This window comes from Panicum hallii, chromosome 3 (assembly GCF_002211085.1).
Source record: "Panicum hallii strain FIL2 chromosome 3, PHallii_v3.1, whole genome shotgun sequence".
NCBI lineage: Eukaryota > Viridiplantae > Streptophyta > Magnoliopsida > Poales > Poaceae > Panicum > Panicum hallii.
Genome location: NC_038044.1, coordinates 13,821,507 through 13,845,646, shown reverse-complemented (window position 1 = coordinate 13,845,646; position 24,140 = coordinate 13,821,507). Strand labels below are relative to the sequence as shown.

At 49.8% G+C, this 24,140-nt stretch overlaps 5 protein-coding genes across 5 annotated transcripts; 2 read left to right on the top strand and 3 right to left on the bottom strand.

Annotated features, from left to right (window-relative positions):
* The first annotated feature begins 463 nt into the window (after nucleotides 1-463).
* LOC112887856 lies at nucleotides 464-1,111 on the top strand. The gene has a single exon (XM_025954141.1). It carries the CDS (start codon nucleotides 500-502, stop codon nucleotides 1,034-1,036), a length of 537 nt encoding a protein of 178 aa, XP_025809926.1. The 5' UTR covers nucleotides 464-499; the 3' UTR covers nucleotides 1,037-1,111.
* A 213-nt stretch (nucleotides 1,112-1,324) lies between these two features.
* LOC112887855 (ras-related protein RIC2-like) lies at nucleotides 1,325-4,111 on the bottom strand. Its single transcript, XM_025954140.1, has 2 exons — nucleotides 3,673-4,111; nucleotides 1,325-1,931 (listed from the first exon to the last, which is right to left on the bottom strand). The coding sequence occupies exons 1-2, from the start codon at nucleotides 3,903-3,905 to the stop codon at nucleotides 1,502-1,504; spliced, it is 663 nt and encodes a 220-aa protein (XP_025809925.1). The 5' UTR covers nucleotides 3,906-4,111; the 3' UTR covers nucleotides 1,325-1,501.
* Nucleotides 4,112-5,953: 1,842 nt separating this feature from the next.
* On the bottom strand, nucleotides 5,954-6,865 carry LOC112885246 (transcription repressor OFP1-like). The gene has a single exon (XM_025950894.1). It carries the CDS (start codon nucleotides 6,863-6,865, stop codon nucleotides 5,954-5,956), a length of 912 nt encoding a protein of 303 aa, XP_025806679.1.
* A 4,181-nt stretch (nucleotides 6,866-11,046) lies between these two features.
* LOC112884705 (probable alpha,alpha-trehalose-phosphate synthase [UDP-forming] 7) lies at nucleotides 11,047-14,987 on the top strand. Its single transcript, XM_025950193.1, has 3 exons — nucleotides 11,047-13,109; nucleotides 13,482-13,755; nucleotides 13,957-14,987. The coding sequence occupies exons 1-3, from the start codon at nucleotides 11,047-11,049 to the stop codon at nucleotides 14,332-14,334; spliced, it is 2,715 nt and encodes a 904-aa protein (XP_025805978.1). The 3' UTR covers nucleotides 14,335-14,987.
* Nucleotides 14,988-19,042: 4,055 nt separating this feature from the next.
* LOC112886673 (gamma-glutamyl hydrolase 2-like) lies at nucleotides 19,043-23,675 on the bottom strand. Its single transcript, XM_025952639.1, has 10 exons — nucleotides 23,308-23,675; nucleotides 22,426-22,512; nucleotides 22,030-22,119; nucleotides 21,648-21,739; nucleotides 20,552-20,612; nucleotides 20,299-20,388; nucleotides 20,062-20,124; nucleotides 19,793-19,881; nucleotides 19,430-19,522; nucleotides 19,043-19,351 (listed from the first exon to the last, which is right to left on the bottom strand). Exons 1-10 carry the CDS (start codon nucleotides 23,617-23,619, stop codon nucleotides 19,318-19,320), a joined length of 1,011 nt encoding a protein of 336 aa, XP_025808424.1. The 5' UTR covers nucleotides 23,620-23,675; the 3' UTR covers nucleotides 19,043-19,317.
* Between the last annotated feature and the right edge of the window lie 465 nt (nucleotides 23,676-24,140).

Genomic DNA, 24,140 nt, shown 5'->3' with positions numbered 1-24,140 from the left:
CTGTGCGAGAGAGATTTCGCCGATGTCGACTCCTTCTCATCCGCTTGTTCGTTTGCGCATTGCAGAGAAGTGCACGTTGAAGGCGAGGAAGCTTCGGCCTTTAGAAAACGGAAAACGGCGGGTGCCCGTGCGCGGCCGCCTGGCGCCCCGTCCGCACACCAAAGAGGAAGCGGGGCCGGCCGGCCGGCCAGTGAACACGGCCGGCGGGGGCATGAAACGAACGTGGCGGACGCGGCCCGCACACGGCTGTCGACAGAGAAAAGAGCCTCTTGCCTTGCCGTGGCGTCGAGCTAACCCATTGCCCCCACGTTTTCCCTTCGCCCAATCCCGCTACGTTACACCGCCATCCCTTTACCTGTCCTTGTCGGCTGTCCCCGGCACCCGGCGCCGGCATCGGCATATATACCACGCGCGGCGATGGCGAGTGGCAGCTTAAGCTCGGCACGCGCTCTTGTCGCAGGGGCTAGCTTAGCTGAAAGTGTGAGCACCGGGGCGGGGGATGGCGATGGCGCCAGCAACGCGAGCTCCTGGTCCTGGCGGCGCAGCCGCTAGCCGCTTGGTCTCTAAGAGCGGCTTCTCGGTGCCGCCTGCCGTCCGGCCGCCACGCCGCGCCGCCGGGGGGACCAGGACCGAGCTCCTCGGCGTCGCAGCGAGGAGCGGGCGGCGGGACGGCTGGCCGGGCGCCGACTCCTCCAGCTCGTCCTCCTCCGGGGGCGGCGGCGGGCTGGTGGACGCGGATATGGCGACGCTGCGGCGCCGCATCCGCGAGGTGAGGGCGGAGTCGGCAGAGGAGGACGGCATTGACGCCGACGATGACGACGACGCCGGTGGCGGCGTCCCGCTCCCGGCAGAGTGGACGGAGCTGGAGCGGCGGCACCACGGGAGCTACGTGGCGGGCGTGCGCAGCGCGGTCGGCCTCCTCGAGGCGCTCCTCGTGAGCGCCAGGCCGGGGCTCGGGGCCGGCATGCTGGCGATGCTGCTGCTCGGCGTGCCGGCGTCACTGTTACTCGTGTGCATGCAGCTTATCAGACACTGATTTCCGTCTCGTCCGGATCTCTGGCCGGTCGATGAACGGGAACTGAATTAGTGTATGGACTGATGCAGCTCTAGGTCAGCCGAGCACGGTAGGATATTTCTTTCCAGAGAGGCAGAGATCCATAGGATCTCTGAAGTCTGAATTGATTGCATGCTTAAACCGCTATAGTATATACATAGCGGGCATTGTTCTTCTGTTAATACACACAAATTCTTCAGTTGATAAAAACATTGCTTGGTAAACTCTTCTGTTGATAAAAAGATTGCAGAAATAGATAAAAACACCATATGAATCTGACAGAATCACAAATTCATAGTCGATAATTTAAATCGGTAGATTGAATTGTTCTTTTAGTGACCCTAAGCCTCGGCAACACCACCAGAAACAGAATCCAACACATTTCTTATCCTGCAAGCCGACCGTACCTTACCTACATGAAAAATGAACAAACCGTTTGTATTCGCCTTAGTTTGAGCAGCACCCAACTCTCTTCATTGCGGACACATCATCCTTCACGTTTATTTTCTCCCCTTTGCCCGGGCCAGCCGCGCCATCCTCCGGTGCCTCCACTGTCTTCTTGCTCACGATCTGGTATATCTGGGTCAGGACCTCTGAGAACGCGTTGTCCACGTTGGTGGCGTCTAGCGCAGACGTTTCCATGAAGTACATGGACTCAGCCTCCGCAAACTCTTTTGCGTCCTCAGTTGAGACGGTCACCAAGTGGCGGAGATCAGATTTGTTGCCAATCAGCATGACAACGATGCTTTGATCAGTGTGGTCTCTGAGCTCCCTTAGCCAACGGCTCACATTGTCGAATGTAGCACGGCGGGTGACATCATAGACAAGTAATGCTCCTACAGCTCCACGGTAATAGGCACTTGTAATAGCACGGTACCTGAACAACAAACAGACAGAAAACAGGAAGAGATGATAAGATAAGTGGATATTATCTTTCCTTTTTATCTTCTCGTGTTGGTTTGCAAACGAGATCAAACATGTCAGTCTCCTAGGAGAGAGGTAAACCATCCTGAATTGTGAATACACTGAAGGAAACGTTAGTGTGGACAGCTCCAGAGTTTTTACAGGAAGTTATGAGTAATGAGCATCCTAGAGACTCTTAATTCAGCAGTTACGGTTAGTTGTGATTTCAAAGATTGAGTCCATAGCTCCATTAAATTGTAAAAAAAAAGGAACATGGGATCAAACAAGCTGATCTCCTAGGAGAGATGTAAACCAGCCTGAATAGTGAACCCACCAAAGAAAGATTTTACTCTGGACAGACCCAGAGGATTACATCTAGTTATGACCATTCTATATCCTTTCCTTTCAGCAACTACGGTCAAGTATAATTTTAAACATCGAGTCCTACCACCATTGAATAGTAAAAAAGAATACCACGAACCTAGTATTGTTAACCAACTACTGTCAGGGCTATTTCTCAGCTGATTTGTCCAAAGAAAGTTCTGGCCAAAAGGAAAATTACTCATGATCTAACGAGCTGCTTTTCAACTAATTACCATATATCATCTCAATCAGCTTATGTGATGCTAAACGAAAGGGAAAAAAAGTAAAGAAATGACCGCTTCGGCCATTTCCAATGATATTCAATATGACTAACATTGTGACATGGAGAGATACAAGCTAACCAATACCTTCCGAAATGCATCAACTCAATACAAACATAAAATCCAGTTTTTGTATGGCATGTTTGCTGTTGCGCCAAAGAATCAAAGGTCCATAGGTTGCTTACACATGAACTGTGTAGCTGCATGATTGCTTATGGCAGACAAAATATCACAAGGCACCAAGTTCATTTATCAACATTCCTTGTGTCAAAATCTTTAAGTTGAGGCAAGACAATTCGGTAGCACCAACCCCATGTAACTTGTCCTGCCTTGCAAAATCTATTAATAGGTACGTGCCAACTACTAGTTAAGTGGTTGGTTAAATACACCAGTAAAAAAAAGTACTGGTTTAAATACACTAAAACTGTCACTTTTAGTTAATGACCTCGAGCTCATCTAGTCGCCCAACCTTTCTGTTTCTTCCAAACTGAGCAGTCGGTAACAAATTTAAACCGAGATCTCTTTATAACATAGTTCAAACTGGGACAACCTATATAGCCCCTATTATGACCGGGAAGAAGGCAAAAACATAATGGACCAGACACCGGAGGGCAGTGAAATTTGCCCGTGCACTTGCCAACAAGTAAGATATGAACGGAATCGACATCTCAATCACCAAAGATCGAAATGTTCCATCCTGACATCTGAACCACTCGGACACCCCCAAGATCCCGTCTTTCAGTAAATCTTGCCAAGCTGGGGGGGTTCCCCGGTGATCGTACTCGTGGTAAATCATAACATAAATGGCAATCTCCTCCAGATCACCAATCATGGAAAACCCTTACCAAAATAGCAGCCAAAAATCTAGCTCCCTAAACAAGCAAGAAAGCTATTGAATGAGCAACCGCGACCAAACAGTTAGGAAACCTGCCGAAATCAAGCCAAGGAGGCTCCTGACAACATCACATTTTGCCCACCCCATTGGTTGAGCGCACAAGGAAGTAGAGAACAAATCTACACCAGTGCACCAAGGACGCCTAGCGAAGACGGTAGGAGCAGATCAAAGCGTACCTCTCCTGGCCGGCGGTGTCCCAAATCTGGGCCTTGATGACCTTGCCGTCGACCTGGAGGCTGCGGGTGGCGAACTCAACGCCGATGGTGGACTTGGACTCGAGGCTGAACTCGTTCTTGGTGAAGCGGGAGAGGAGGTTGGACTTGCCGACGCCGGAGTCGCCGATGAGCACCACCTTGAAGAGGTAGTCGTAGTCGTCCTCGGCCCGGTACCCGCCTCCGTTGGCGGCCATTGCTCCCCTCCGAGCAGAGAAGGCCGGCTGCTGCTGGCGCGGGCGAGGTGTGTTGGGGGTCTTTGGGGTCTGGATCTCGCTGGAGCCGGGGTGGTGGCGCAGTGTCACTGCAATTGGGAGGGGCGGTGCCAGTGAGGAGGCAATCAAGTAGTTGAGCAGTACTAGTGTGGGTTTGCCGGATGCCAAAGGGTTGAAGACGGAAGAGTGGTTGGCCGTGTTTACTTTCCGTTGTTAACTCTGTTTGATGATATGGAACGGGAAAGCTAATTTCTCGCAAACGTAGAAGACGGAGTTTTGCTTCGGCACCTAATACGGCTGCACATTTTCTCCTTCTATGTAAAATTGTGTACGGCAGATCCAGCAGTAAAGGAATACAGTCATGAATGGCCTGTATGGGTGTGGCTCTTTGAAAGAAAGAGTGATTTGTATGTTTACAAAATACATTCCAAGTACAATTAGTTTTACATGAGGTGTAGAGTATTCGCTAACATATTTGGGTCAGGCATCTTCACTTCTTTCTTAATGCAATGATGCGTAATTCTGCTGCCGAAAAAAATACATCATGATGGTAAGAAGAATCATGTTGCGATGACCAATAAGGTTGAAAGTAGATAGAAGATGTCAATGAGCCATTGGATGCCGATCTGGTAGACTAATATGTGCTGAGATGCTCTAAATGCTGCTTAGATAAGCCATGTAAAAATTACTGTCAATAACTCCAATAAAAACTAAAACGTTGGTTATTGTTTCTACTAAACAAAAAATTGGAAAATGATCCTCAATTCCCCATTGATCCCTATGTAGTTAACGAGTATTAATGTCCATTGCGATAAGAAAAGAAAGAAAGAAAATAGAACCTAATCAAAGACCATTGATTGAAGTTTAGTGCATCCTTATTATTTTTGCTCCCTTTCGTTGTGGCATCGTGCAGTTGCTGTTTGCGCTTTGCAGCGATACGACACCGCTAGGCTGTGGTTGCTGCGAAATTCTGAAGACTTGTGTAGGCTATTGTTGTCCATGGGCTGCACTTCCCGTACCGACAGACAGGTTGTGAAATCTTGGATCCGGCGAACCGGGAACCTCTGCCTGGCCGGACCCTGTCCTGTACACGGAAAGGATAGATTGTTGTGCGCCATCTATTCTACGGCGCGACCAAGATCTGGAGCGCGAAAAGATAAACAAAAAATGCCAGTGGGACGAGGTTTTCGTGAGGCGGACAGCGAGCACCTGGCTGGGTGGTCACGCCCCTGAGACCGCAGGCGGCGGCAGGCAGGCCGGTCGGTTGCTCGGCCGGCGTCGGCGGTATCCTCGTGAGCTGGGCGTTGCACTTGCACCCGCCTCTGTCTTTCTCTCTCTCCGGTCGCCGACGATTTGGTTAGACGGGAGAGCGACTCCCCATCCATCTCCTCTCGCCCACCCGACGCCATGGCTGCTGGTTGGGCAATGGGCCATCGAACTGATTCGCACCACCTCGCTCGCTCTCCCTCCATGCTCCATCCACGAGGACAAGGCCCATGGGCAGAGAGGCAGGGGGGCAACATCCTGCGCTTCTGTTTCACTCACAACACACACCAAACCACCACTTGTCGTTTGTTGTCGATCGGCCTCACTGAATTCACGACGTCGCTGCCCCAAGCAGATCCGTGACACTGGCACCTGGCACTGTGGCAACATACCAGCAGAGCAGCAGCAGCAAAACAACAAGAGGAGGGCGGCAGGCAGCAGCGGCACTGCACGGTTCAGACATTTGAATTCTAGAAACTGGAGATTTTTGGAATCTACATACAGCTGCCCACGCCACGCCAGGCGATCCGGCGGCGAATCTCCCTCCGAACCCCACGCTGGCTAGTGGCTAGGCCGCGCCTCGAGCTCCATCGGGACAGGAACGCGCGCCGCAAGTGCCGTCGGCGCAACTTGGCGCGTACGTACAACCTGCCGCGCACCAACCCCCGCCACACCACGACACCCGGCGGGCGTTCGAATCAGCTCCTGCGCGGAACTCGGAGCCCTGCTGCAGCTGGCGATGGGAGGGAGTGCCGGGTGACCGATCAGCAGCGCCGGCGCCCGTCCGGGCGGGGCAGCAGGCTGAGGTACTCGAACCAGACCTGGCGGAACACCTTGACGATGCAGTCGTGGTGCTCGTCCGCGTTCAGGGACAGGTAGCACGCCAGCAGCCGCTCTAGCTCCCCCGCGCCTCCGCGCGTGCTCGCGATCATCTCCACCATCGACTCGCGGAACGCGCGCTGCGGGTCCCGCGTCCGCCGCACCACCGCGAGGCTCTCCGCCAGCCCGGGCGCGCGACGCGGCGACCGCACGCGCACCCGCGGCGGCAGCATCCGCCCGGAGATGGACGACGACGACGACCTCCGCCCGCCGCTCACGCTGAGGCGCCGGCTGCTGCTACGGCGCCGCCGGCGTCGCCTCGCCCGCGCCGGCTCCCCCGCGGCCCCCGCGGCGTCCGTCGCGTCTGAAGGCGCCGCGGCAGACGCGGCGCGCGCGGGGGAGCCGGCGAGGGAGAAGGGGATCAGGCGGCCCAGCGGCGGGAGCTCGCGGTCCCCGCCGAGAGAGCAGTGCCTGCGGAGGTGCTGGCACTGCTGGCGCGCGGCCGCGTCGTCGGCATTGTCGTTCCCGACCGACAGCCGCTGCGGCACGACGTCGGGCGGGGAGCGGCGCGGCGGCGGGCTGTAGGGCCGGCCCGGCGCGGCCATGGCTGGGCTCTGGCTGGTGCGCTTGGGGAGGCACGACGGGAACGGGGGAGCCCCGGCCGCGGCCGCGCCGTTCTTGCACGCAGACGACGCGGACGCGAAAGGCTTCTCCTTCCCCGTGACCTTGGCGAGCCACGAGAGAGGGGAGAAGGAGAAGGCCCTGCCCTTGCCCTGCTTGCTCCCTCGCTCGCCTTCATCCCCCTGCACGCCTTGCGCAGCCGACGCCGCGTGCTGCTTCCGGATCCCCCATCTCATGGCTGCAAAGCTAGTAGTTCTTGCTACTGAGCTTGGTGTCACCGTGTCACTGAGGGAGCTTGGAGCGCAGAGTGTAGAGTAGAGGGCCAGGGCGTGTCCGATTTAAAAGCGTGGAGGTTTTGGCGGTTACGCGCCGTGCCGGCGTGACGGCCTTGGGACTTGGGCTCGTTCAAGCTTTCAAACACTCGAGTGCCTCCTCAGGACAAAGGCGGACACACTGCTACGGCTACTGCTAGTACATGACAGAAGTCAGCATCGGAGAATGGAAAGCAGTGAAACAAAACAAAGGGAGAAGAGTGGGGAAGGAGACAAGCGTGATCTGAAGTTCATGTCTGCACTGCACAAAGCATTCATGGGTTTTCGAAAGCCCCTGGCGGCTTCAGATCAGGGTTCTCGCACAGTCCGGCCGGCGGCCCCGCATTCAGGCAATCAGGCAGGCACACACTCATGATGCGCCCATTCATTAGTCCACACCTTTGCGTGCGTCTTTGTACTTTCTGCCGTCCTCTGTGTACACTGTCGCAGTCCAAGTCTTAACATTGGCACATTGCAGTGCAGGGGCAGCCATGGCTTGTACTGGCTGCTGACTGGGAGAGCGAAGGAAGGAGACAGAGCAGGGGGGGAAAGTGGTTTGATGGCTGAAAGCTAGGACCCCGCTGAAACTGGGACGGCCGACGAGTGGGGCTACCGGCACGACGGCTTGCTTGCTTGCTTTTGTGCGTGCTTTTCTTCAGCACCGCGCTCCCGCCTCCGGCTTCTGTTGCTGTTCTTCTTCCTTCGATCGTTTGAACGAAGTCCCGCCAGCTGATGCCTTTCGTGCATTGCTGCACACCAGAATTTCCAATCACCACTCTCTGACGGCTCCCAGCAAACAGAGGAACGACGGCTGCTGCAAAATTCTAGTTTCTTTTCCACTGGCTTTGTGGTGATGCAACAATGTACTGGTGCGGCGGTGCCATACTGCCAGTAAAGCATTGTTGGCACAGTATAAGAGCTTCATATTTGAACAGAGGTCTAGGTCTTTTTCTTCTTGTTTTTTTTGGCCGCCACAGCTCCAGCTAAGCGTGCCTGTCCGAGGTGTACCAGTTGTACGGCAGGTGATTACACTATCATGCTCGTGCCTTGTTAGATAAAGGTGCTGTCTGAATGGCTGACTGAATTAAAAATTTGCTTGCACCATTCCTGAGATCGAGCGTGTCCTGTCCTGCGATACGATGTCGTTCAAGATGTTTGTTGCACTGTGATCTGGATGCTTTGTTCTGATGGTCGCCGGTTCAGTTCCGAAAGGGGAGGCCCTTTCCTTCATGTGCCGTTCAGGCAACGTCTGAATCATGATGTCCTTCTACTCCTGAATGGCGAATAGATCCTAGCCTGAATTCTAAGCTGTGGCTCGAGGTAGATGCATCATGCATCATGCTTCATGCGTGCCCGCCTAGTAGTTCTGAAGAATTCATGTGTGCTGTTCAGCCATCGGCAAGTCAGGAAGAGAGGCAGGTCTGAATCCTACGCTGCGAACCCTGGTAGATGCGTCCTAGCTCTGAAGAAGAATCATCTCCACCCCCCCCCCCCCCAAACCCCGCGCACTGGGAGATATTTTAGACCGACACTAGCCAATGAACAGTACGAAAGCTGGTCGAGATGGCACGGGTTTAGGTGGAACTGACGTTGTCGTCATCTCAATGAGCTTGAAAGTCTCTGAACTCAGAACATTTACGCATATGCACAAGGAAGGCCACCTTGTTTCATTCCAGTCACGCAGACATTTCGCCACGCACAGATCTCTGAATCTTTTCCTTCACCGAAACATTGGGGAGCAGATGTCCTGCTTACTGTAGACTGTTCTGTCAGTTAAATCAGTTTCTGCTGCAACTTCATGGCTAAAACCTTCACAGTTCATCAGTTTCATGCATACTTCTGCATTTCAGTATCCTACAGATGTCGGCAGACTACCCTCGTCCGGACTTTGAAACATGAACATGCCATTTCGGTCCACCATCGACGATCTGACCAGAAGATCTGTCTGAACTTTGCATCATGACATGAAACAGCCCACTGTTCAAACCCGAAAGGGACGGGAACCAATCTGCCGCCCGGTATCATCCTGCCTGCAAAGAGACGGGCAAAAGGCCAGGAGGGGGACAAAGGGGGATTTGCATCATATCGCCCCGTGGTCCCTTCCAGATCGGCTTCGGCGTTCTCCAGAATGGAACTCTCATCAGAGGCCATTCCTATCCACAGTGCATGTGCGGCCGGGGGCGAGCACCGTGACCGTCAACTCCATCCATCCCCCTCGTCGACCCCAGGCGCACTAGAGCCACCGCACTCGCTCTCACGCCCGCGCCGTCCAGTGCTTTTTGCCGATTTGGACAGCGCCCCGGATCCGAGAACAAAAGCTCCCCGGCCAAGTTGGCCCGGGAGGACGCTCGAAATATCCCACGGCCTGCTGCTTATTGTTATGGTTATGGATGGAAATGGAACAGTGCAAGTTGTGCTCAGGTCTCTTTCTCTTCCAGATGTATAAGCTGTTTTGCTAACATGTTCAGGAAAAAAAAAGACTGCACCTTTTGACATCTTCTGAACTCCTGGGAATTCAGCTTGCATTTCTCAGCTGAAAACTACTATTTTGTACTACATAGAGTGTCCTTTACCCGATAAAGTTGCACTTGAATATTGTCAGCAGCTACTAACAAGCGCTTCCATTGTAGAATAGAAGCAAATCACATGGATAACACGGCCGCAGCACCCAACCGACCGGCGGCGGGCCCCGGCGGCCGAGCACCCTCGCCAATGTCGCCATACAGCTACCGGAGAGATTCCAGCCACCAGAAAAAGCTTGACCAGCCGCCCATGGCCATCGCCCTTTTATTGGCAGTCAAGTGGCGCCATCGGATAGCACTCCGGGCCTGAAGCTGAAGGGGGAGCTCAGCTTCCCCTGCAATATCCGAATAAAATCAGAGGGATATGCCTGTGCCTGTCCACGACCACGAGGCTGGTTGGTGGCCCGTGCGCCTCACCCTTCATTGCCCACCGCCCATCAGCCTCGCTTCGCTTGCTCGTCTGCTTCGCCTCCCCGCTGACAGCCGAGCCGCGGGCCGTTGGCCCCCTGCTTTCAGTTCTGCTGCCTGAGCTGTGCTGCTGTGCAGCAGCAGGAGTGCTGGCGGCGTCAAACGGCGCGTGCGTTTTTTTGGCTTGGTTTGGTTTGGATGGAATTTAAAAATGGGAGGATGATGCTGAGTCGGAGCCTGGTCAGCACGGGGCTGACGTGGCGCTACAGCCCCCGGGGACGGTCCACGTGGCCACAGCTGTAAACCGGTCAGAGAGGCTCGGGGCTCCAAGTCCAGTCCCGATGGCGATCGCTCACTGCCAGCTTGCCCTATCCCCCAGCTGATGGCTCATTTTTTTTCTTTCTCTCGCTAATTGTAGCTGCGACTACTATTCCATTAGCAGTGGAGTTTCATCTCGTCCGCAGGAGGTAAAGGCGTGCTCGAAAAACCTAATCAGATTATGGTTGAGGTGCACAGTAGTAGCCGCGCCGTGCTTGGTCACGTGCGACGTCACCCTCGCGCCGCCGTGGGCCGTGGGAGTGGCCCCCCGCCGCTACGCGACACGTGCTCCACGCCCCCGGCCCGGCCCGGCCCGGCCTTGTTGCTGCTGGCGCCTTGCATCACGGAGAAAAGACGACGAGGACGGCTCATAAAACCGCCGGGGGCAAGGGGGACGAGGATTTCTAAATCCACAAGCCGCGGGGCCCACGCGACCGATCCTGGCCGTCCATCGCGGGCGTCCGCCCCGTGGGTCCCGCCGAGTCAGGTGGCAGCGCGGCGCCAGCTGGCGCCGGTGGGGGCACGCACTACCTTATCCTCTTTTCCCGATGTGGCACCTCCCCAGACGCGGACCAGTGAACTGAAGCCATCCGTCGGAAGTGGGACCCACTTGTCGGTGAGGGGGAGTCCACGAGGGAGCGCGCTGCGCCGGGTCCAACCGCTCGGCGAATATACCGTGGTCGTCTTCCTCGCCGCTCGCACGCACCCAGCCCTCCCCCAACTCTACCTTCCCCCCATTCCGAAATCGAAACGCCCCCCGAGTCAGATCAGATCAAAGCGGCGCCGCACCTCCCATTCCGCGGATCAAGAAGAGGCTAGGGTTCCCGCGTAGCAAGCCGCCGCCGCCCCGCTTCAGCCATGATGTCGAGGTCGTACACCAACCTCCTCGACCTCGCCGCGGGGAACTTCGCGGCGCTGGGCCCGTCCGGCGGCGGGAGGCGGCGGTCGGGGTCCTTCGGGATGAAGCGGATACCCCGGGTCATGACGGTGCCCGGGCCGCTGTCCGACCTGGACGACGACGACGAGGAGCAGGCGGCGACCAGCAGCGTCGCCTCTGACGTGCCCTCGTCGGCCGTCGGGGAGCGCCTCATCGTGGTGGCCAACCAGCTCCCCGTCGTCGCGCGCCGCCGCCCCGACGGCCGCGGCTGGGTCTTCTCCTGGGACGAGGACTCGCTCCTCCTCAGGCTCCGCGACGGCGTCCCCGACGAGATGGAGGTGTTCTTCGTCGGCTCGCTCCGCGCCGACGTGCCGCCCGCCGAGCAGGACGAGGTCTCGCAGACACTCATCGACGGCTTCCGCTGCGCCCCCGTGTTCCTGTCGCCCGAACTCAACGAGCGGTTCTACCACCACTTCTGCAAGGGGTACCTCTGGCCGCTGTTCCACTACATGCTCCCCTTCGCCGCCCAGCTGTCCCCGACGACGGAGGCGGCCGCATCCAGCGATGGGGGCAGGTTTGACCGCAGCGCCTGGGAGGCGTATGTGCTCGCGAACAAGCACTTCTACGAGAAGGTGGTCGAGGTCATCAACCCGGAGGACGACTACATCTGGGTCCACGATTACCATCTCATGGCGCTGCCCACCTTCCTCCGGCGCCGATTTAACCGCCTCCGGATCGGCTTCTTCCTGCACAGCCCATTTCCCTCATCGGAGATCTACCGCACCCTCCCTGTCCGAGAGGAGGTTCTAAGGACATTGCTAAATTGTGATCTCATCGGGTTTCACACCTTTGATTATGCCAGGCACTTCCTTTCTTGCTGCAGTAGGATGCTTGGTCTTGAGTACCAGTCAAAGCGTGGATACATTGGATTGGAGTATTTCGGCCGCACTGTTGGGATCAAGATCATGCCTATGGGAATCCATATGGGCCAATTGCAGTCAGTGCTGCGATTACCTGAGCAGGAGCAGAAGGTTGCTGAGCTGCGGCAGCGATTTGAGGGGAAAGCTGTGTTGCTTGGTGTAGATGATACAGATATCTTTAAAGGGATCAATTTGAAGCTTCTTGCATTTGAGACTATGCTGAGGATGCATCCCAAGTGGCAGGGGAGGGCTGTGCTGGTGCAGATAGCAAACCCTCCTCGTGGGAAGGGTAAGGAACTGGAGACCATCAAGGCTGAGATTCGGGTGACTTGTGAGAGGATCAACAGGGATTTTGGCCAGACTGGGTACAGTCCTGTTGTCTTTATTGATCGGAACGTGCCAAGTGCGGAGAGGCTTGCATATTACACAATAGCCGAGTGTGTGGTAGTTACAGCGGTGAGGGATGGAATGAACTTGACTCCTTATGAGTACATTGTCTGCCGGCAGGGGATACCTGGCTCAGAGTCCGCACCAGAGGTGAGTGGACCAAAGAAAAGCATGCTTGTTGTGTCGGAGTTCATTGGGTGCTCACCTTCGTTGAGTGGCGCTATTCGTGTTAACCCATGGAATATAGAAACAACTGCTGAGGCATTGAATGAGGCCATCTCAACATCAGAACAAGAAAAGCAGCTGAGGCATGGAAAACATTACCGCTATGTCAGCACCCATGATGTTGCGTATTGGTCAAGGAGCTTTGTCCAGGATCTGGAGAGGGCCTGCAAGGACCACTTTCGGAAGCCATGCTGGGGCATTGGATTAGGGTTTGGATTTAGGGTGGTGGCCCTAGATCCACATTTCTCAAAGCTTAATTTGGATACCATTGTCATGTCTTATGAGAGAGCAAAGAGTAGGGCTATATTACTTGATTATGATGGTACATTGGTACCACAGGCTTCAATCAACAAGGAACCAAGTGCAGAAATAGTGAGGATCATCAATACCCTATGTTCGGATAGCAATAACATTGTTTTCATTGTGAGTGGGAGAAGTAGGGATAGCTTGGGACCAATGTTTGCCTCATGCCCAAAGCTAGGACTTGCTGCAGAACACGGTTACTTCTTAAGGTACAATTTTTGCATCAATATTGTTCAATCTCTTGTTTGGTGCTAGCGGGAAAGTACTTTATCCAGTTGTACTAGGTTGCAATGTTCATTCTAACTTTTAATTTGTAAAGCTAATGTATTTTTAGTCAAAAGTGTGCTTGCTACTTTGTTAGTGCTTCTTTCAAGAAATATCAGGCATAAATGTTTTGTGTATTGCAGTCAGTTAGATTAACTATTTGTTGTCTTCCTGCTGCAATACTAGTGGATTTAAAGGCCAGGACTGAAATATTAAGCTTGTTAATCTTGAAATATTGAGCTAACTGCGCTTCCATTAGGATGTTTTATTCATTTTTAAATTAAGTGGATGATGAAATGCTTTATTTCATCGTGTAGGTGGACAAGAGATGAAGAGTGGCAAACAATCACGCGTACCTCAGACTTTGGATGGATGCAAATGGCTGAGCCGGTGATGAATCTTTATACGGAAGCAACAGACGGATCCTACATTGAGACCAAAGAAACTGCATTGGTGTGGCATCACCAGGATGCTGACCCAGGCTTTGGGTCTACCCAGGCAAAGGAGATGCTTGATCACCTCGAAAGTGTACTAGCAAATGAACCAGTTGCAGTCAAGAGTGGACAGTTCATTGTCGAAGTGAAACCTCAGGTTTGTGATATTGATATCATCCAGTCTTTCCATAAGGTTCCCTGTTTTTTACTGATGGTTTGCAGATATTTGCACCTTCAATGTACAACAAGGATACATGCATATTTCCCAACTGATGATCTTACATGCCTCTTTTTTTATATATTCTGATTTATGTATTGATGTACAGCAATTAACTCTAATTATCTTATTGCGCTGCAGGGTGTTAGCAAAGGTCTTGTAGCTGAGAAGATACTCACATTGATGAAGGAGAAAGGGCGGCAGGCAGATTTTGTATTATGCGTCGGTGATGACAGGTCAGATGAGGATATGTTTGAAAATATTGCTGATGTCATGAAGAGAAACATTGTTGCTCCGAAAACACCACTGTTTGCATGTACAGTGGGGCAGAAACCAAGCAAAGCCAGGTTCTATCTGGATGATACATTCGAAGTAGTGAACATGCTGAGCTCACTAGCAGATGCTTCAGATGCTGACCCTATAATAGAATTAGAAGATGACTTGGCTACATCTGTCTCATTGATAGATATCAGTGATGAACCACCAAATCTTGGTAATAGAAGAGATGAAGGATCTTAGGCTTGAGCTTGAACTTCCAAAACCTACATGTTATGATGATTGGCTCGCACAATTTTTCTGTTGGTTGGATCTGAAGTTGTGGAACGGCGAATGAAGACTGGCAGCAGGTCTAAAGATGCATGACATGACATGTCAACAAGCTAACTGATTCATTATATAGATGATAGCCTTTTTCTCCAGGTGGGCAAGAGTCTACCTGCACAAATCCTAATTCTGCAGTCTGGAGAGGGATTTCAAGAGTAGTTTCAAATAGCCTCATTCTGCACTTGGTTCGGGCATCACAATCAGTTGGTGCCAAGGAGATTCATCTGTCCATAGCTGACACCTTATGTTCTTGCAAGTTTCAACGCTTCTCCTTTTTTCGCATTATAATCTTATGGAATCTGAAATGTAATATCCACGTGGTTGCTGAAATGTAATCCATATTAGTAAGGGAGCAAGGCTGATGAAATCCATTGGTTGGAGCTTCTGAAAGGACACATGTGGCTACATGTGGTTCGGTGTTTGCTGACTTTGTTAACAGCTAGATTGTCTAGTCAGGAAAAAACATGTGATTTGTTCATTTTGAATTGTAATAGTGTGGCAATGTGAAGGATGTTGCTTGATTCATCGTTTGATGACCTAATATATATCATCCTTATTTATCTGGCTAATCTGTCATTGGTGTCGTCATCGAACCTGACCAATATGATTATTTGTTTCTTGGATTTGCAGTTGCTATTGCCAGCGATCCTCGAAACTATTGTGTTAGTTTGGATATCGTGTTAGTTTTCTCGTAGCAATGTTTCTACCTGAGTGTAATGTGTCCAACATTACGGTTTGTGCACTCCTTTTAGCTTGTTTGTATGTAGCTTCTCCTGAGCCAAGCAACTGCGCCAGCTAGATGCAACATTCAACTTTGCACGTAGCAGCTGTTGCCGATGTTTCTTTGACGGCGCTTTACCCATTGTCCATAAAACTTGGTGAGCAGAAGCCTCTTACTTGGGCGACAGAATAATCGCTGTTCAGATCGTCAACAATGGCTCAAAACTTGGTGAGCAGAAGCCTCTTGCTAACGATTCACGTGTCCTCCATTGGCTAGAACCAAGAGTCAGTTTATTCCTGGTGAAAAGGGGATCATGCAATTTGAGTCTCGGAACAGTTGGAACCGGAAATTGCCTCTGAACAAGCTCCGGGTCCGGATGGAATTTTTTAATCTTAATCTTCTTCAAAAGTTGCTGGGACACAATTAGAGACGACATCACAGCAGTTGCCAACTACTCCCTTCGTCCCAAATTATTAGTCATTTTAGCTTTTCAAAATTTATTAACTTTATTATGCACCTGGACATAATATATATAGATGCATATAAAAAATTATGAATTTAGAAGAACCAAAATGACTAATAATTTGGAACGGAGGAAGTATTTCTTTCATGCAGCATTATCAGCATTTCAATCATCTGAGCAATGCCCATGTGATTCTACTACCAAAGAAGAATGAAGCAAGCGGCATGTCTGATTATAGGCCGATTAGCCTCTGCCTCACGCATAGTATTGCAAAGCTTCTTTCTAAATTGTTGGCCTCAAGCCTTGCTGGCAGCCTCAATGACATTATCTCAAGATCACAAAGTGCATCCATAAAAAGGTGGTGTATTCAGGATAGCTTCCTGTACACCCAGAACATAATAAGAGAGTTGCACCGAGGTAAAGTACCGGCACTTTTCCTTAAATTGGATATTGCCAAAGCATTTGAGTCAGCGAGGTGGACGACAAGGAGAAGAGGGAGCAACCGAAGCAGAAGAGAGCAGCAAGCAGCTGATGGGGGAGGGACCGCTCCGAAGTCATCAAGGAGAAGAGGGAGCAACCGAAGAGAGCAGCAAGCAGCTGATGATGGAGGTGGACGACAAGGAGAAGACGTCTTTTTTATCTCACTTCATCGTCTTGATCGGATCGGGAACTCAGTAGAGGAAATGGACAGCGTACCATAAATCCTTGGGGAGAATCTTAGCCGTTTGATTTGAAGCGAGCGGTTCAGATCTAGATCTACTGTGTGTATCTGCACACGTTGTGAACATGATCGGATTGGAAGATGAAATTGATGTTTTTTTCTTTGTGAGGGGATGATTATCATACGACACCGGGAGAATCTGATCTGGATATCCAATATTTAAACACGTGGTTAATATGACCTTTTTTCGAAAGGACAGTAAAAACTTTTGTTACATTTTTTATTAGAAAAAAAGAAAAATACAACAAGTGCCAACCTGCTTTTTTAGTGGAAACAGGGTCAAAAAAACACACAACTAGTGGAAGCACTACACTTCCCCGCGAGTTCGGAACAACGACCAACAACAAAACACTCTACACCACTACTTGCTCATAAACTATGGCGACTTGGCGTGGTTAACATGACTGTCTACATTGTTTTTGCTGATCCTGATCGCTGATGCTTGCAAGGAGCCTTTAGGAGTTGTTGGCGCAACGTCACTTTTTCTGAAAATCAATGTAAATTCTGGAAGCTGATCTCTTCTTTCGTTTGCCAACCCAAACCTGCATTTGATCCTTTCCTTGCGGAAAATCCACCATTTATGTTGCCCAGCCAGCGACTTCGTCTTCCCAATTCATATGGTGTAAATTCTGGTTGCCCGAGTTTAGATCTGCTACCGTGTTTAGATCTAGATGCTAGGTGCTGGTTTTGGAACTTTAAGCTTGCCTCAACAGCACAGACGAACGAAACAGAAAGTGGGTTGAACAAAAAAACATTCATCTTTATTATGCACTGAGGTAGATTCAGAGATGATTAGATGGGGAAAATTTACACCTCGTCAAATGCTTTTCTGCAACCACGAAAGCATCAGATTAGCTGACGAGTAGCAGATGCAAGGTGCAGAGATACTCACGACTTCTCTGATCTGAGGCTGTAATTCTGAATTAGGTTATCCGATTCAGCATCTTGTAGGCAGGAGACCTGCTTGGGGACAAGCCCTAGTGGACCTCCTTCACCTACGCCGGCGACGGTGCGTCCCAGCTAGGAGGAGGGACGACCGAGCGAGCGAGCAAAGCCATCGTCGGCCCATAGCAAGCAGGGTTCATCTGCAAATAATCCTCTTTTACTGGTCAACGAAGAGCCGATTACCAGCTCCGAACGGACGCGTGCCGACCGCGGCGGCGGCGGCCGGACCGGCGAATGGCGGAGGGAGAGAGGACAGGGAGAGCGCTAAACTATCTGCTGTACAGAGGTAGAAGAGGACCTATCTGAAAATACCAGGGGGCAAAATAAAAATAATCGGATCGCGATTAATAATCTCGATCCAAATCAGGGGGGTAAGTGAAACAATCAGGGCGGAAATTGCAAATAACCGGATCGCGATTATTAATGCGATCCAAATCAGGGGGGTCAATGAAAACACCAGGGTGTAAATTGCAAATAATCGGATGGCGATTATTCCCCTTTCGTTCTCCTTCCCGGCGAGCCTATCGACGCAGCGGCGAAGCTCCGGCGATCCCCCGCAGCGGAGCACACGGGATTGGCGAAGCTCCTGGAACTAGGCACCGCAAGTATGCATGTCATCACCGCAAACATCTTCCGTGACGAGAGGGGCAGGCGCCGGCGCCCGAGTCCCCGCCGGTTGCCGGCGTTGACGCGGAAGCAGCGTCCAGACGGCGGGCCCCTGGCGGGAGGAGCACCACCGCACAACCCGTTTTGGGCAGGAATGCGGCGCATGGCATCAGTTTCAGCTAACTGCTTGGGCATTCGACGGGCGACGTTCGGAGGGCAGGTTCCCAGGCGCGGAAATGGCTGCTGCGGCGGAGCATTGCGCCGGTGGCCGCGTGGATCAGGTGGGCATAGCGATTTCGGCCGGCCAGGTCTTGGGCGCCAGATGGTTGAGCGGAGCCGCGTCAGAGCCGATCTGTCACCCGAACCAAATCTCTGCAACTCTGTGTTAGCAATAGCACCGCCCTTTCACCTGAAGCGACAGTGTTTCCATGATTTCATCAGTCAGATGGAACTCGGAGGTAGAGATGGGACTTGGGCTGCTATTCTTGAACGGGCTACGGCACGATTTTTGTATGATTTAAAGTACGGTACCTAAAATTTTGGGCTATGTTGCCTAGTATCTCAGCATGATAGGCATAGGCTACAGGTCGTGCTTAGACCAGCATGGCACGAAAATAATCCGTCAGCCCGCATGTTCTTCTACTTTGATAGTTAATATCGCTTTCTAATTAGTAGTCACGTAATTTCTGTGCTTCCTAGTTAAGATACGGTTGCTGTGCTTCCTAGTTAAGATACGTCGCCTTCCACATGCGGTGTACTAATGTCAAAAACAAAATTAATAAAGCATATTTTTCTTAATTTTATTTCTTCTTATTCTTTTTAAACCTTACTTATTTTCTTATATCAGTTTGAATATTTTTTTCTCATTGTTGGTTCTACTTGTAACGACGAGTACGTAAGCCAACTTCAAATATCTAGAATATCTGGAACGCCATGCTTAGACCAGCACGGCATAAAAAAGGTGCCGGCGTGATGTAGACCGTGCTTGGACCTGGTAAAAGAATTGTCCTGCGGACACAACACGGCACAATATGCCGACCGTGCCTAGAAGTTTAGACCTGACACGGCACGAGGCACGAGAGAGCCGGGCTGGGCCGGCAAGGCATGGCCCAAGTCCCACCTCTACTCAGAGCATTCAACTATCAGTTGGGCCAAGCCAGCCTTTCAATTTTCAAACGCCCATCAGATTTGGAGACTTCACATATATACATACTATTCAAGGCATGTTCAGTTCAGTACATAAATGCTCCTGCCGAAGGCGAATAGGCGATGGTGGCTCAAAGTGCACAAATAGCAGCAGCGCTCGCCAATATGGCGCCAAGAGTAAAGCAATACAGGAAGCCCAGAATCTGTAGGCTTCCGAGTATGATGGATACACACACAGCCACACTACAATAACAATGCTATGCTGGTTCAGGAAGACCCTCCCCGCCTGCTTCCGTCTCAGGAGAATATGTAAACCTCCTCAAAAGATTTCCTGGCATGAATGAACGCATTGATTTAGCCGACGAAAAGGTGGTACATATGGTAGCAGGTAAAAGATACTCAAACTCACGAGATTTTTCCGCTAAATGTGGGATTGTAGTTGTAGATCAGGTTATCGAGCACCTTGTCTGCAGGAGGCCTGTTGGGAGACTTGCGAGCTTGGCTGTTACACATCAGAGGCAAGAGTGAGGTAAGCACTATATCCATTTTTCCTTCATGTGCACTTTACACAATCGCATAAAAAAAGGCCCCTTATTGCATATCTGTTGCCCTCATAGAGTGGTTGACAGCAAAATGAGAAGATGTGTGTGGTTTTATATTGATTTGTGGTATGTTTCCACAAAAGAATGAGAAAGATGATGAGTGGATCCACAAATAGCCAGATCAAGTATCATCAAACTGAAATCTATAATAAGAGGTTACAACCACGAACCTGATAAAATGATTAGCAAAATGTTGAGTAACTTGTATTGCATCTTCACTGTGTGGGATCATTGGTTTTCTCCACTCAAAAATGGCTTTCTGCATCGAGAATAAATTTTATAGTGGCATAAAGCCATCATTACTTGGTGAGTGAGCACATTATGGTATATCACCTGTGAACATTAATTAAGAGGAACAGTGGACAACCAAAAGGAAAAAACACAGAATCCATAGGTATACAGCGTATGTTAACTTCCAAAACAACTACAACTAGCATACCTCAGGATGCCACTGCGTGCAGGTGATTGGATATTTATTTGCTTGTACAGTTGAGACATAGACCTGATTTGGCAAACGGGAGAATGTTAATTTGTGCAACAGAAGAACTGATGAGCTTTAATCCAGATCAGATAGGCTATATTTGCAAAGTTCATCAAAGCTGTTCTATTTATACCACCTGGCACCTTCAAGAGAGATTAGCATGTGAGACTAGGAGCGGAAGTTTGATATTTATACCTTGCCGTTTTCATCAGGCGATGTAGTCAAGACTCTGAAGAAACTTGATAGCTCATCATTCTCTCGCAAACGCTTTGGTGATATACCATACTATGTATGACCAAATAGGAAATGAAACATGTTAGCAAACTTGAATTTGGAACTAAGTTCAGTTGTTCCGCATATAGATACTATCATAATCAACAGCCTTCTACATTGAAGTTGGTGCTGGTGAAGTAAAAAAAAAAGTAAGCAGAACCAGTAGTGTACTTACTCTGTGATTTTGCATGACAAGACAGCTGCTGCTAACTTTCTCGATGAGGTCAGAGTCAAATCTGTGAGCAATTGCCAGGTGGGTCCACGAAAAGCGCAGGTAGAAAGTATAAGACCATGAACATCAAATCTTTTGAATGTAAGTATCCATGGCATTTCATTGGCAATTAAACACTCTCTGTTTGAGAGCAATTGGTTATGTACAGTCCAATCTAGATATAATTATGTCGTATTAGCAATCTCTGAAACTATCTGGATCGTAAAATACATTAGTTTAACCCATTTGCAAATTATACAGTTTCACTTTTGCTAACACAGTAATAAAAAGATGCAGTTCCACGGATATAATTTTATGCCGTTTGGCTGAACCACAGTTTTCCTACATGCTTTATATTGCACTATAAGATAGCACCAAACAAGAGTAAAATGCACCGCCGGTCCTCGAACTTGGCTTGTAATGTCATCCAGGTCCCCAAACTTCCAAAATGCACATTCAACTCCACAAACTTACTAATTGGGTCACTTGACGTCCAAATTACCATTTTAAGTTATAAAGTGGAAGTATTTATGCTGATGTGGAGCTTATATGTGACATTTTAAATTTTTTCGCTCAACTCTTATATTTTTTGAAATTCTCTACAAGATTTTGTTTCAAAACTTTATGTCCGAATATTTTTCCAATGTTTTCCCCAAATTTTTCCTTTTCTATTTTGTAATTTCTTTACAATTTTTGGCATATGAGTTTCATTTTCCTACAAAATTTTTATACAGATCTTTTGTATTTGAACATTATTGTACAAGTAAATTTGTTATGTTTTTTTTGCATGTATATGTTTTATATATAATTTTATATTTGAACAATTATATAACCTTCAATTTAGCTTAAACAACTGTGATTTGGACCTCATGTGATACGATTAGCAAGTTCAAGGATCTAAATATGCATTTTGAAAGTTTGGGGACCTAGATGACACCCCGAGCCAAGTTTAAGGTCCGGCGGTGTATTTTACTCACCAAACAAAGATTGTCTTTCTAAATGTTCAGCAAGAAGTAGCAAATAAAAGACTTGCTTGAACATGGTTGCATGAAGCAGCTACCTTTGAAACACTGTGCCCTTGAAAGAATAGCTGGGAAACTGAAGAGTAGATACTTGATTCTGGGCGTCAAACGTCTCCAAGATATTATTGTCCTAGCACAATACGAAAGGCAAACTCAACAGGAATAGTGGTGCGTTCATTGAACAGAAGACTGCAGCGCACTTTGCTCCAGTGCCTTACAACAGACGAGCAAAGGTAATCTTCTAACTTCAAACTAAGCATTACTCTTTTTATCAACAAAAAAAACTAAACATTACTCTTACTGCCAATGTGTATGAGTTTATCGATTTCGTAAAGAAAATAATCTAATATGTTAGCACATTATCTTTTATATTTCAATTATTACACTTGTAAGTTGCTAATTTGTGAAAAGTTAAGTTACCTTGCTGACAATCATGCTTACGAGCTCAAAGCCTAGGCATTGAGCAAATAAAGGAAATGGTTCACCTGCGTCATTCCTGTCCAAAACATACTGAAAAGGGAAAGCGGAACTGTTAGAGTAAATTGTGATCAATTGGTTGAATATCCTTCAGGCTTGGGCATCCAAAATAGATAATCCAAAGTTATGATACTGAAATGTGATATGTTCTACTGTAATTAACAACATTAGAAGCAAATCATACTTAGGAACCTGTCAACTCCAAACTGTTTGACAACTAATTGAGTGTTATGGGTGGTTCAGCCCAACCAGGCCAAGGCGCCCACGCCAATGGCCTTAGCTGGCTGGTAGTCTTAGATTGATTAGAGATAGGCAAGAGTATTCAAAATCACAATCTACCTGAAACACTTTTTTGATTGTCTCAAAATATACACCTTGCTTCTCTGATCCACCAGTGAACAGCACACCATTCACCAAACTCAGTTTCTGCACGAGAAAAAACAGGAATGAGTAATATGTAAAACTAAAAGGCAGGGCCACCAAGCAATTACTTACAAGCCAATAGCCATTTTGATGTGAAGTCATGATTGAAAAAGACAGCGAGAATCTTCAGCAGCTCACGCCAAATTCTGCATAACCTAATGCTTGTGGACCCTATTTAGATCTAAAAAATATATACAATACAATACTGGTTTAGTGGGTTGCTTACACATCCAGCGATCGCTCCACCAAAGAACTCAATTTGTGATTGGTCACTCCATCAGCAACAAGTCTTACCAGACATGTTTATCAAGCAATTTCGACACTTGCCTGAATAATCAGGAATCGAGCACCTCCAAATGTTCAGGGGCGTCAGACAACGCTTTGGAAAGTTAGGTGAACTCAAGGGAGTGCTGTAGGCAAACTAGTGAGGAATCAGAATTGGCCTGCGCTTTGGTAAGTGGACCATATCTAGTGGCGGAGCTAGTTCGGGTTTGGCAGAGTGGCAGGGGCCATGGGCCCCCTATGCTCCTAATTTATTTTTTGACTATATAAATATGGATTTGGCATTAGATTTTGGTAAAGTTCTTCGGCCCCTACCATTTGGAAAATCATGTAATATAACTAGGTTGCTGCCGATGAAATGTTTGATCCTTTAAAAAAATGTTTGCTTTGCAAGCACAGCAAGACTATCTCTGCAAGAACTCGACGACGTGTTGCTTATCCAGGACGCGATGACAGGGGGGAGAATGGGCAGAGAGAGAGAGAGAGAGAGAGAGAGAGAGAGTGCAAAGCACGCACCTCGAGGAGGCGCTCCTCGGGCTCGTTGTAGACGAGCGGGATGACCCGCGCGCCGGCGGCCTCGACGAACTTGACGTAGGAGGCGCCGATGTAGGAGGTGGCGGTGCCGTTGCTGATCCTGCCGCCCGCGCCGTCCCCCGGGTGCGAGACGATGCCGATGACGGGGCGGTCGTACGCGGCGGGGTCCGGCGGCGCCGCGCAGGCCCGCGCCCCCGCCTTCCCGCTCGGCAGCCGGATGACCCCCGCCGACGACGGGGCGAGGACGGCGGCCAGGAGGAGGAGGAGCAGGTTGGGGGAACGCGACGAGTCCATTGGCAAGACTACTGGCGCGCGTGGGCGTGGACGACCTGTGACGGGCGCGAGACGGCGGGGCGGACGGGCGGTTAAAAGAGGCGACGGGGCTCCGGAGCTGTCGGCCTCAGCCGTCACCGGTCGCTTTCACTTCACCTCATCATCTTGGCCGGATATTTTGCGAGAACAGTCCAATTTAATATCACCGTCGGTCCTTATCATGAAAATGAGATTTAACTCGCGCTCGCACCAATAGCGTGCCACGGGTTAACCCACATCTAAATTCCCAAGAACCAACTTAACTTTTCACCGAAAATAATATTAAACCCGGTAGTCCCCGTATGTGCTCCAACACATGCCTAAGATCACGCATATGCACATACCGTCACAGGCTCATACATCACCATTGATCCACAAAGAGCAATTTTTAATACAAAATTAAGCCATTAACCATTACAACAATGACATAAGGGAAAGTTTCAAATCTGAAATTTAAGGTTCAATAAAGGATACAAGCCTCGGGCTCACAGTAACATAGAAGA